Genomic DNA, 14,400 nt, shown 5'->3' with positions numbered 1-14,400 from the left:
GTCCACTTCCACCACGAAAGGAAGATTTGGGTCAGGATGAGTCAGGAGTGGGGCCCTTGTGAACTCCTTCTTAAGAAGGCGGAAGGCTGCGGCTGCTTCTTTGGTCCACTCCAGTCCTTTGGGTTTACCCTTGAGGAGATTAGTGAGAGGTGATGTAATCCTGCTGTAGTCCTTGATAAACCGTCTATAAAAGTTAGCAAACCCAAGAAACCTCTGGAGCTCCTTAATGGAAGTGGGTTCTGACCAGGATAGAACAGCCTCAATTTTCTTCCCATCCATACGTATACCGGTTTGGTCAATGATGTATCCCAAGAAATGAATCGACTTCTGGTGGAATGAGCATTTCTCCGCTTTGAGGTAGAGGTGATGTTCTCTCAATGTGTGTAGGACCTCCGCAACGTGTTGGCGATGTTCGGCCTCACTCCGGGAGTAAATGAGGATGTCATCTATGTACACTATTACAAAGTGGTGAAGAAACTCCCGGAGGACTTCATGAATGAAGTTTTGGAATACGGAGGGGGCGTTGACCAGACCGTAAGGCATGACCTCATATTCATAGTGGCCAGTAGGGGTCACGAATGCTGTCTTCCATTGGTCCCCCTCACGTATTCTTATCAGATTATACGCGCTGCGGAGGTCCAATTTAGTGAAGACTTTAGCTTCTCGGAGCTGTTCCAAAGCGGCTGGTACCAGAGGAAGGGGATATCGGTATTTTTCTGTACCGTTATTTAGGACCCTGTAGTCGATGCATGGACGCAGCCCTCCGTCCTTCTTGGCCACAAAGAAGAAGCTTGAGGCGGCTGGTGATTTTGAGTGACGTATGTACCCCTGACTCAGAGCCTCCCTTATGTAATCTTCCATTGCCTGATTCTCTGGAAGCGAGAGCGGGTAGATCCTACCTCTTGGCAACTGGGCATCTGGAACTAGGTCGATCGCGCAGTCCCATGGCCGATGCGGCGGTAGCTGGGAAGCTCTCTTGGGGCAGAAGACATCATGAAAGGAGCTGTACTCCTTAGGAATGTGGATAGACTGCTTCTCAGGAGGACTCTCGACCGATGTTGTAAACAAAGAAATGGGGTTCCGACCTTGAAGAGGGAGATTTGGAAAACAGGTAGGTGTACATCCAGATCCCCATTTCTTTATCTCTCCTGTGCCCCAAGAGATGATGGGATCGTGCTTCACCAGCCACGGGCGCCCTAGAATGATGTCCATATTTGCACCCTCCAGAACCAGAAATTGAATCCTCTCTTGATGTAACAACCCCACTTGAAGAAGGATGTCTTCGCATTGTCGATGGATACGGGTCGAAGATCGAGTGCACTGGGTTATCGGTTGTATCTGGTATATATGCGAGGACGCCTCAGTACGTAGGTGGAGTTGACGACAGAGGGATTGGGAGATGAAGTTCCCTGCTGACCCGGAGTCGATGAGGGCTGTGACAAGGAGAGAAATAGAGGCAGTAGTTATTTGTACGGTGGTAGTAAGTGGTTTACATTGTTCAATATTCGTACTGAATACACTCACTGAAGTCCGAATGGGACGAAGGGGACACTCCATACGGGTGTGTCCACTGACACCGCAGTATAGACACAGACCCCGGGTCAGCCTCCTCTGTCGTTCCGCTGATGTCAGTCTTCCAGACTCTATTATCATGGGTTCTGGTTCTGGAGAGGCTGTTGACTCAGGCGATTGGAGGAGTGCAGACGAGGGGGTGATGGTGTCCTGTTGATAGGAACGGAGACGATCGGAACATCGGAGAGAATGTTGGATGAATCTCTCCAGACCCATAGTATCATCTAATGTGGCCAGCTGGATTCGGAGAGTGGGTTCCAAGCCGAGCCGGTACGTGGTCAACAACGATCTCTCATTCCATCCACTTGCAGCTGCTAGAGTGCGAAACCGGAGAGCATATTCCTGTGTAGATAGAGTACCTTGCTTTAGATGATACAGCTGCTCTCCAGCGGCTACTTCCCCATCAGAACGTCCAAACACCTCTTTGAAATACTCCGTGAAGGTAGTGATGGAATTCATGACCGGCCCGGCTTGGTTCCAGATCGTCTCAGCCCATTTAAGTGCAGGTCCAGAGAGTAGTGATACGATGTAGGCGATCTTTGACTTATCTGTGGGATATAGAGAAGGTTGCATTTCGAATATGAGGGAACATTGTAACAGAAAACCATTGCACTCCCCCGCTCCGCCTGAGTAGGGCGCTGGTCGGGCCATGGGACTGGAAGGAAGGGCCGAAGAAGAAACTGTGGAGGCGGAAGTGCTCGGTGCTGGTGGTGCGTTGGAAAGTGGAGCTGGTGGCTGTAGAATCCGCTTCAACTGGTCCACCAGCTCTTGAAAGTGATCGGGGGTGCTCATGTTGTCGTCGTTAAAGGTCCGGGCTTCTGTTATGAAGCGGACAGGAGACAGAGGTAAGGAAACGTTAGGGTGTTTATTAAATGACAACAAGGAGCACATGAAGGATAGCCAGGAGGATCAGGAATGATGTTGGGGTCTTTTCCTCCGTGGCTGGGTAATAGGAATACACGAGGATGGACAGCACACACCAGATACAGCTGACAGAGGATGACACAGACTTGGAAGGACTGGAAGACAGGACGATTCGGGAGGACCAGGAAGACTAGGAGGAATACAAAGAGAACAGGTAAGTAAATCGTTTGTTTTAGCTGAGGATGACTACGCTGAGTGGTCGCTCAGTTGTCCGCTTTCGTCGAGACGAGCCCGGACAATGAGCGACTGGAGTGCTGTGCTTTTATCTGGTGCTCGTGAATGTGATGCAGCTGTGTGCTCATTAGAAGTCAGGTGATGGTGATCTTCGTGAGTGGGGATCGTGAGAGCCTGACCAATCCGTGACAACATAAAACAAAACAAAACAAAAATACGATGTTTATGCCGAGTTCAGCGGTTAATCAGCCAGAATCAACTGAGGTGAAGTGACGGCGACCACAGAGACCTAGCTGTCACTCAAGTGGCCACATCCTTAATTATGCAGACAAAAATATAACTTAATATAAACAAAACGAATAAGTTATAAAAAAATTCACCCTCTCACAGTTGTCATAAAGGGTAATATTAGCTATATACACCAAAATCGTTCTTTGTACCAGGCTGTAAACACCTTTTTTTCTGCTGTAAAGTTGGCCATTTTAACATTGGGGTCAATAGAAATGTGGGAATGTGCAAAACTTCAATGAATTGCAGTTTCAGTTACTTCCATATTTGCTTCACGAGGGACAGCAGGAGGTTGCCGCTTGGGGTTGTTCCAAATCTAGCGGCAATACAGTGTATGTATTAACATAACATTACTGTAACATATATTAACATATTTAAGAAGCATTTGTTATGAACTCCAAGAAAACACTGTAAAATGTACAGTTAATATGAAGTAATTTTTTCATACTGAATTTGTTTTTTTCCTGTATTCTTAATTATATGTTGTGATTTAGTGTTAAAGGAAATGTCTGAAACTTGGAAATGATCATTGTTTGTAATGCATTGTAATGCAAGTACATTTCTTGAGAAATGGAAACATGGAAACCTTTTTATAACTAACAGAAAACATAGTATAACCCTCAGTGACCAGTGGAGGGTGTGTTTGTGCTATGTTTACTAAAGAAGCTTGGCCAAATTCATATTTGTTGTGCAAGCGTCATGGTTAATTGTTTAAGATATGTTTACATTTATACAATGCAATCCCACATGAAAAAAAGTATTTACAACACATTCTTAATGAATGTGGTGTATTGAAGTATAATATACCATATATAGTTGTACTAAAATTTTGTGTAATTTCTTTACATTAGTTGTTGTATAAATCACAGCAACTATAGAATTATCACAACAGATTAATTAAAAAAACTCTATAATATTTTATATAAATGACTATAGTATTTTTTCATGTTGGATTATATACAACATAACCCACATTTCACAAGTGTAATGCTTTAATCATTCTCTTTTCAATACATTTAGTAAAAAAAATCTTGTTTTTGTTCTTTTAAGCCAATCCAATCGCCCTGGGGGAGTGTCAGAATTCCTGTAGAATGACATTAGGTTTAGTCAGTGATAACAGAAATGGGTTCAGCCTCTGAAATACCTGCACTGCTGGAATGCAACCTATTCAAAGGGCCAAAATTCTTTACCTGGGTGAATAGTTGCTCTGACAACATCATACAGTAATTAGTAAAACATATGAATACAAAGACCTGTGCTTAAGTAATAAAAGGATTTAGTTAAGCATGTACGACAGGACTTTTTAACAAACCTTTTACTAGGTATGGGTTCCATCAATTAATTTTGTCACTACAGACTTTCAGTAGACTTTTATAATTTGGCAATAGTGCTTTACAACAAGGTTCATTCCTATACTTCCCCCCAGCTATAAATTATTGACAAACACTGTAACTTGTTCTAAAAATGTTCTACATTTAGTTTTGTTTTTTCTTTATGAACACAGAAATGTTTTATGTGAATTCCCAAGGTCTGGCACTAATTATAGAGTTGCTTTAAAACAGACATAGCATTCAGACAACCCAATAGATTTACCATTTCTTATATAATGCAATTCAACTGTATTCGAACATGACAGACAGTGCTAAAACACAGCCTGCTGCATTTTATGGGATAGTGCTTAAGATAGATATAAGAGTCTTTTCATTAAAAATTCAGATACGTACACATTCATCTTTACATCTATTAGTTTGTTAGACATGAAAATTTGATGCTGCACTACCTGTGCTGTTTAAATAAAAGATAAGATCGAAAAGATGTTTCGACACAGAGGGACAAGCATATGAGCTCATGCGCCAAAGCCCCCGAGCACAGTAGCATGTTAGCACAAGCACTTAGCCTAGCATGCCATTATACACACCAGCCTTTTAAGTCACGAAGGATGTGAACAGAGAAACACTATAAGAAACAAGCAAGATAAGCGCTTAGAAGAAACAGAGTCCACCACCACTTAGTAAAAGTGTGATAAAGTTACCTTCATGGACAGCTTTGATAAGCTGTAGCGGCTACAGGGCTAGAGGACACAAGAGACATTTACAAACCAATTAAACAAATACATTTCCACAGTTTCTTCATTGGTTACCTATTCAAATAGTTTCACTTTAATCTCAAACTAAATTCTTGGAGGGCCACAGCTCTGCATAGTTTAACTCCAACTCACGCCTACCCAATAGTTTCTAGTGGTCTTGACCGCTTTGATTAGTTGGTGTGTTTCAGGTGTGTTTAATTAGGGTTAGAGCAAAACTGTGCAGTGCTGTGGCCCTACAGGAATCAAGTTTGAGATCTATAGCTTAAGAAATCTTGAGTACTTTTTTTTTAAAGTGCAAAACCAGTGTTTATGTATCTGCAACCACAATGTTTGGACAGCAACAATGTATGTCCTACAACATAACCTGTCATCTGATGACCACATTTATATTGAGACACATGAGTAAAATGCAGTATCCATTTGAAATGGATACAGTTTGTTTTAATTTGGTGAGAAAGATTCATTATTAGTTCATTGTGATTTATTCATTCATTTAGTGTGTGTTTGTGTGTGTGTGTGTGTGTGTGTGTGTGTGTGTGTGTGTGTGTGTGTGTGTGTATACAGTTGAAGTCAGAATTATTAGCCCGCCAGAATGTTTGGCCCCTTGTTTATTTTTTCCCCCCAATCTCTGTTTAACGTAGAGAAGATTTTTTTCAACACATTTCTAAACATAATAGTTTTAATAACTCATTTCTAAAAACTGATTTATTTTATCTTTGCCATGAAGACAGTAAATAATATTTTACTAGATATTTTTCAAGACACTTCTATACAGCTTAAAGTGACATTTAATGGTCGGATGGTTTGTTCTGTGGACTATCAAAAAAAGAAATAGCTTAAAGGGGCTAATAATATTGACCTTAAAACTGCTTTTATTCTAGCCGAAATAAAACAAATAAGACTTTCTCCAGAAGAAAAAATATTATCAGACATAATGTGAAAATTTCCTTGCTCTGTTAAACATTTGGGTAATATTTAAAAAAGATAAAGAAAATCAAAGGGGGGCTAATAATTCTGACTTCAACTGTATATATACAGCTCTAGTAAATACCATTTATTTCAGGGGTTCCCAAACTTTTCCATATGAAGGGCCAAAGCCAAATATCATTGATAGCTTTGGGCCAAAGATAAATATACCAAACTATTTTGCATTGAAATAGCCATGGCTAATTTCCTAATTTATTTAATAATATTTTAAAAATTAATAAAAAGCATTACTTTAAACGTATTAACTAATGCAGTATAACTATTTAATGAGAAGTTATTGCAACAAAAACAAACAATCACATTTATAACACAGTAGATTTCAATGCTGAATACACTAGTTCAGCAGAATCTACCTTTTCCTTGATTTGCTCACCAAAGTCTCTGCATTGTCCTCTAGCCGTCGTATGTACATTTTAAAGTACATCAGAATAATTTTGCCATTTACATTAAAACATTTAATTTACAATAGTTTTCTGTAGCTTAACAATAAAACAAACAAATATAAGGTTACATTACATTTAAAATGACAATCTCTAAACCATTCTCAGATGGCATGGTGGGCCGAATCAAATAATACCATGGGCCTACTTTGGCCAACGGGCCCTAGTTTGGGCATCTCTGATTTATGTGTTTTGGCTATTCATTTACACAACATTTATGGTGCCTGGAAACATAAAAAATTGACTACTATTGAATGTGGCCTCCAGACTGTTGGGTTTCGGTTGCAACGCACGATGTGCTTGTTCAATTCCAAGCTCACGGTCCCAGGGTAAGTCCAATGCATTTTTCAGCAAGGTGTTCCAAAACTCGATCATATATGTGCCTTCTTTATCTTCAGGTATACCGTAGATTCTTAAATTGTCTCTACGGGCACGTCCATCCTGGTCGACCACTCTGGCTTCCAGGTTAGCTTGGCGCTCTGTCAGGCGTTTGATTAACATTAGTGTTTGATGCTAATTGTAACGCGGTGTCAGATTCACTGATTTTTTCCTCTGCTTCCTCCAACCTATCCTTTGTTCTTGAACTCATGAAATTCATAAGAATACACTGCAGACTGACTCCTTTCTCCATCGTTGTTTTAAATATTCCCAAGATTTCACAAAATCTCATTTTTAGTTTTCTTTTTTTACAAAACCATCGCGGAGCTAGAAAATTACGCTGTCATCCTCTTGGTAGCCTAACCGGAACTCCGGAAATATAAAAATGACTTTTCCATAGCACATTTTTGTCATAATGTTTTCACAAAATGAAATTGAAGCGATTATATTGTAAATGAAAAGATGTTCTTTTATCGGGCTATGATTCTTTGTGAAATGCAATATATACGTTATACATTTGAAAACAAATCCCAAATCAAATAAGTTACACAATTAAAAAAAAATTTTTATTTACTACACGACCATTAGAAAAATATGTTGTATATAGCAGTAGTCCCCACCCCCCTGGATCAATTGGTACCAGGCTGCACAAGAAATCATTAATTATTTCAGTTAAATTTATTATCTGAGTCTAAACTATCTTTTATTTAGAGAAAGGACTGTATTTTCTTGGTTACATCTTGAGCTCCAAAATTTAACCCACAAGCTAGCAAAATGAGTAAGAAACAGATGTCTCTGGAAAGTTTCTTTGCGAAGGGAAAATGCCCAGTGAAGGACCCAAGGATTGCCAAGGAATGGATCCGCAACGCATTTGTCAACAAATCGGGTGAATCCAGCATGTCTGTGCAAGAAGAAGATCAACTTCTGGAATCGCGATTGATGGCGGCCGTTCACATATCGCATGTTTTTCACGTCTTGTGTCCATGCACATTTCTCGCACCAGAATGTCGTGAGCGCACCGCAAGTCACATGACAAGACTGACTGATCATCTGAGGTTAAATACTTTGTATGGAACATACACATTTCGGTAGATGAATTACCTCAGACAAACACAGAACACCAAACACTTTAATTTTCTCCATAAATAAAACTTGTATATATTATAAAAAAGATTATAGAAAGATTATAAATACAAGTTGTATGAATGGAATTTGTACATACTACATCCGACATTTGTCATCATCACATGACCTATCCGTGTCAGTTGTGTCGCTTTCTTACCCATTTATGAATTCTGATGTGTTACATCAAAACTTTAAATCCCAAAAACTATATTTAAACACATTTGTCATGCATAACATTACAATAAAGGAAAATATCAAACTAACACACACCTAAGTTCCCAAGTCTATTTTGCTAATGATTATCTAATTGGTGATAGTGGATCAACAAAGTCTGTTATCCTTAAACTCACACAGGTGTCCAGACAGAGTAACTGCAGGTGTTCCTCATAATAAATATGAAGCATTAAATCTATTGTTTTATAATTGTGATCAGGTGCCAGTACATGAATGTCTGCTAAATAAATACTTTCTGGACCTTTTCATGATAATAGACCTTTTAATCTCAGAGTCACACAGGTGTAAAAGAAAAAAAAGAAAAATAAAAGGTCATCGATGACAACAGTTTAAACCACTTGTACGGAAAGCTTAGCATAGGTATCCTGGGAAATCAAGAGTTCAGCTCAGTTCATGTGCGCTCAGGACAGCATTCTCTGAAGGATTGAGCTCTCCTCTGAATTAATTACGCTTCAAGTGAATTCATTCCTACTCAGAGGACAGCAGCCCGTTTTCTCTTATTTGACCAGAGGGAGAAAGCAACTCTCTTGCATTTTAATCATAGCCTTACAAAGTGCTTTCCAACCTGGGGATAAAATGCTTTCAGACATTCAAAGCACTATGTTCCACATGTTCAGAGAAAGAGCTTTGCCTCGGAAAGTCGCAACAATTTAAGCGTATCGCCGTCTGCTACACCCACATCCACTGCGAGACGAAGGGGGGCTGGCGATGAAAACGTAATGAGGATATATGATTAAAAGAGAAAATTATTGCAGATCCAAGGACTTTTTTTCATGCCAGCAGCCCTACCAGCACTTTTGGATTTGCTTCTGCGAATATCGTGATAAAGGCTACCTACAAAGGCCTTCATTGGAACTGCTTTGTGTCAGTATTTCTAGAGCTCACACAGTGTTTTTTACTCTCACTACATTGTAAAGGAATAAGTCACGCAATGAACTGAAAATTTTTGCTGCCAAAAATCTATTCTGAAGAATTATGACTTTCTTTCTTTGCTGGAACACAAAATGTGAAGTGCTAAAGAATATTCTAGTAAAAGTTAAAGAGAATCTGGGTTGTTAAATGTAGTCAATTTTACACTGCGCAGGACTGTATCGCTTGGCATGGTTCTGCTTGCTCCGGTTTGGTTTGAGACAGCTTCCTTTGCATTTTCACTGCAGTTAAAGTGGGTGGGCTTATCGCTATAGTTGCGCCACCTCTACTGCTTTGACATAGTTGTAAACTAGTGTAAATTTTGACAGCATTTTTTGATTTTGTTTTAGTCTAAGAATTTAGATTGAAGTGTCATTAAGTTTTAGTAATATTTCTTAGGTCTTCCAAATCATTTTAGTTTTAGCTCAGATCATTATTTAGTTAAGATCATTTTTAATTAACCTTACAATCAACTACCGACAAAAGTCTTGTCGCCTATCCAAGTTTTAGGAACAACAAATAATAATTTGATTTTAGTTGATCGCTTGGTATCAGAAGTGGCTTTTATGAAAAGCAAAGGCCTCTAGATTACACTTATTTTACCAAAATAAAATATGATCATGGCTTGATTATTAATTATTTAATTAGGACAGTAAGGTCTGACTTTGCTTAGAAATAAGTCTGGTCATTTAACAGAAATAATGTATAGAATATAAAGTCATGGTGCAGTGGAAAAAGAATTAATATTGTGTATGACTCCCAAGAGCTTGAAGGGCTGCATCCATACATCTCTGCAATGACTCAAATAACTTATTAATAAAGTCATCTGGAATGGCAAAGAAAGCGTTCTTGCAGGACTCCCAGAGTTCATCAAGATTCTTTGGATTCATCTTTAATGCCTCCTCCTTCATCTTACCCCAGACATGCTCAATAATGTCCATATCTGGGGACTGGGCTGGCCAATCCTGGAGCACCTTGAACTTTTTTGCGTTCAGGAACTTTGATGTGGAGGCTCACATATGAGAAGGAGCGCTCTCCTGCTAAAGAATTTGCCCTCTCCTGTGGTTTATAATGTAATGGCAGCAAATGTCTTGTAATAGGCAGCAAATGGGCAGCAAATGTCTTGATGCCTCAGGCTGTTGATGTTGTAATCCACTCTACAGATTTCTTGCATGCCCCCATAACGAATGTAACTCGAAACCATGATTTTTCCCTCACCAAACTTGACTGATTTCTATGATAATCTTAGGTCCATGCAGGTTCAATAGGGCTTCTACAGTATTTGTGATGATTGGGATGCAGTTCAACAGATGATTCATTTGAAAAATCAACCTTCTGCCACTTTTCCAAACAATCAACTAGAAGTCAAGTTATTATTTGTTGCTCTTACAACTGGGATCGCAGACAAGACTTTTGACAGGTAGTGTAGATTTTTCTTCCAATTTAAGTTTTATCTGTACATTAGTGTGTTTGTCAGCACCAGTGGTCAGAGTACTGTATGAATGACCATTAAAACTCAGCTGTTTAACTTTGTGTTATTTTTAAATCTATTTTAAAACTGCAATTTTGGAGAGAAGGCGGCATGGTGGCTCAGTGGTTAGCATCGTCGCCTGACAGCAAGAATGTCACTGGTTTGAGTGCCAGCTGGGCTAGTTGGCATTTCTATGTGGAGTTTGCTACTAGTATTCGTGTGGGTTTCCTCCTAGTGCTTTGGTTTCCCCCACAGTCCAAAGACATGTGCCTTAAGTGAATTGGGTAAACAAAATTTGCCGTAGTATTTGAGTGCATGTGTGAATGAGAGAGTGTATAGGTGTCTCTCAATATTGGGTTGCGGCTGGAAGAGCATCCGCTGCATAAAACATATGCCGGAATAGTTGTCGGTTGTTGATTGTCTGCCGCTGTGGCAACGCCTAATAAATAAGGGACTAGGCTGAAGGAAATTTAATGAATTTTAAAGCGAATGAAGTGGTGCAATTGAGCATTTGGTGTGTTTGATGTGCTTCAAGCATGAATCGTGCTATTCGCTTGAGTTGGGAAATCTGAACTTTAGCGGAGATTCGCACCGTGTTAACCCATCAGGAGCTTGCTCTAGCATGGGCGTGATTATGACGTTGTGCTTGTTGTTGGTGTCCCGAGGGGAAATCCTCCTGTCGACACAGTACAACAGCTCATCAAATTGCTCGGCTCAGTCGGAAGCACAGCTGAAAGCTTCCATCATCCAGGTATAGTTTCTGGAGGAGTTGATGAACTCACAGCGGTGCACCTCTGAAAAGATCTAGTGGACTCAGACACGACACCGAATGAATATACGCTGTTTATCAGCCTTTCTTAAATCACACAAAGCACAGCTAATCTCTCAATAAAATCCATGTTAGCCATTTAGCAACAAAGCTAGAGTCACCGGGCAGACAGACACTCTGCCCATTATGCGAATCCGAATTTTGCAAATTTTGAAAACAGGACAAACGTGCGACACAAACCAGGCTCCAAGAGAGAGGCAACTGAAGCCACTGATGCTAATGATGTTCTTGAGCATTGGCATTGAAAATATAGCAGGTTTGGTGTCTTTTGTCACAAATCCAATGGATGTGACGATTCTCTAAGACCAATCATTGATCAACAGTGTGTGTACGTCAGGTTTTGGTAACCGTTTGAATCATTTGGAACCTCCCCTGAGGTGATACTTAAAAAGTACCAGGTACTAGGTACGAAATGCAGTGAGCCATACCAAACTAACCCCCAAAAGCCATACCAAACTAAACCAATCCATGCAACACCATGCAATGGAAATGTGCCTAATATGTTTTGTGCACCATATTTGAATCTTTCTAAAGCCATATAAGTGATGTGATGCCCAATGCAACCTGACATCTAAAACAACATGTTTGAATGGATATAGATGAATAACTTTAAAGAAAAGAAAATGTTAATGCTTGTAAAAGAATAGTCTTATGCTAGGTTGCTTTTGCTTGATCAAAAATAAAAAGTAAAAACAGCAATATTGTGAACTATTATTAATACAACTGAATATATTTTCTATTGTAATATAGTTTCATGTTTTTAAATACTTTGTTGATTTCTTCTGTAATGAAATTATTAAACTTTTCATACTGCATTTCTTATATTCTTTTGATTAATACACATTTTTTTTTTTGGAATACTTGATTCTGATTGGTCAATTACGAGTCACAACATTCCAAGGTATGTGCTTCCCATTTAAAAACTAATAACAGTTAAAACTAATAACACAGTACTTCAAAAATGACCTTGACCATTAGTGAATGCATTCATTTCCATATTTATATGTTTCACGCCGCTACTCTTGACTGTTTAGCATCATCTTGCGACTGAACAACTAGTAGGTTACTATAGGAAGGGATTACAATAACAATAATACACACAACAAACTAAATGTAGACTTTTATCTGAATAGCTGATTAACTGAAGAGAGAATCATCAGATGAAATGATTATCAAAGAAGCTTTACAGTAGTCAATAAACTTTGGGTGAACCATCCTTTTACCTGCAAGCCCAGTGAGATTTTAAATAGTTACACGCTAGGTTTATTTTAAAATCGTAAAGCGTTAATTGCTCCTTCAATTCTCTTAACAGGCACGTTTTATTCCTACCTACACAAGCTTAAGGTGAAAGAACTACCAAAATCCTATTCAAGTGCAGCAGAGAGTGGGCTGCACCACTGCTCTGCTTGGATGGGTTCAAGGCAAGTGTTTTGTTGTAGATGTCTCTACAATAGCAGGCGAATAAATCTGTTATATAGGCAAGCTGATTGTAATGCCCTCAGGATAATTAGATGAACTTAAATGCTCTTTTGGATGGTAAAACCCACTCATTCTACACAAGAGAGGTTAAATCGAGGCCACAGACGCTTCATGATGCCTACACAATCCTGGCGTGACGGTAAGCTGTTCCTTCTTCCTGCTGGAGGGGATACTGTGCGCCACATTTGATAGTTTGTCCCATCATGAATTCAAGATTAGCTGCCTCTTTCATGAGCCCAAATATCCAACAGTGAAGTTGTAACAGAACTGAAATCTAGGCCTAGATTGCTTAATTTTGTTACTTACTTGTGACAGCAGTTTGTTGTTATTATCCTCTAGAATCCGGACCTTGGTTTCCAGCTGCCGAATGTAGTTGGAGGATGCATCTGCAAGACAAACGTTCAAATAATATTAAATTCCAAGCTAATTCACAATAATTACTGTTCTAAACAAATAGTGCATGCTATTACACTACAATCAAAATGTACACTGTAAAAATGAAATGACAAAAAGTCAAAACAACAAATATTTTTTGTTGCTTTAAAGGAGCAGTAGGTGATCTGCCAAAATGCTAACTGTTAGCTTTGAAAACAGTCCCTCCCCTGCCGTCAAAAGCCATGCCTCCTGAAATCACGAACGTGCACATTAAAGATAACAGCATAAAACCCACTAGATCATGTCATTCACCAGTTAGAAAACTTTATAGTGCTTTATAATACTACAATTCTGAACGAAAAACATTACTATACTACTATACTCTCTCATGCGCTTTGTACTAAAGCAACTCTGCTTAGTGCTCGGGCGGTGGGGTGCAGGAATCACACTTACTACTAAGCCATACATTCATGCTATTTCACAATAAATATTCAAGGTAGCATGGTAAACAATATAGGGAGCGAGTGACAGGCTGTCATTGTTCAAAAATGAACCAATGTGATGTGAATATAAAACCAACTTTACCTCAGTGAAATAGGCTAAGTGGAATAGCGCTATTTGCTTATGTTATTTAATTAATTAATTGAACCCCAGTGTTCCATGCCTAAAATAAACACCCTTGTCATAATAAAGAAGAGATCATTTCTGTTTTTTCTTTATACTGTCAAACATTTGAATAACCAAAACCATTATTCATGGCCTGATGTTGACTTTACAGAGACAGTAATGGTGAATAAGCAGTTAATCGATGTGATTCCTTTATCAAAATATAATAAATGTTTTTTGCACATATCCTCTTTAAGATGTAACACTCACCTGTGGTTACTCAAGTATGAGTAGGCTTTCCTTACCATTAATGCTTGGATAACAGCCCAGTAAGCATTTTTATTGTTTGTTTTAAGTAGACATCTAATAGACATCTAAATCTAGATGTCCTGAATAAAACAAATTTGAGCAGTCAGTAAAAATCTAACAATATTGCAAAAATAAATGTATGATCAAATAGACAGGAATGAATGACTACATCTGAAATGCATTTAATGACTGGTCTATTTTTGTACTAATGTTA

General features: G+C 39.0%; 1 protein-coding gene across 2 annotated transcripts in view; it reads right to left on the bottom strand.

Annotated features, from left to right (window-relative positions):
• Positions 1 to 14,400, bottom strand: part of ccdc85cb (coiled-coil domain containing 85C, b) — a 100,791-nt gene that overhangs the window by 35,505 nt on the left and 50,886 nt on the right. Inside the window, exons 2-3 of one of the 2 annotated variants that reach the window (XM_056480582.1) lie at positions 13,203 to 13,282; positions 4,991 to 5,029 (exon numbers count right to left, since the gene is read on the bottom strand). In XM_056480582.1, coding sequence (XP_056336557.1) covers positions 4,991 to 5,029; positions 13,203 to 13,282 — 119 coding nt within the window. The remainder of the gene's footprint in view (positions 1 to 4,990; positions 5,030 to 13,202; positions 13,283 to 14,400) is intronic. The other variant, XM_056480583.1, reaches the window with a different exon arrangement.

The sequence above is a fragment of the Danio aesculapii genome, chromosome 20 (assembly GCF_903798145.1).
Source record: "Danio aesculapii chromosome 20, fDanAes4.1, whole genome shotgun sequence".
NCBI lineage: Eukaryota > Metazoa > Chordata > Actinopteri > Cypriniformes > Danionidae > Danio > Danio aesculapii.
This window is presented reverse-complemented; position numbering and strand designations above follow the sequence as displayed.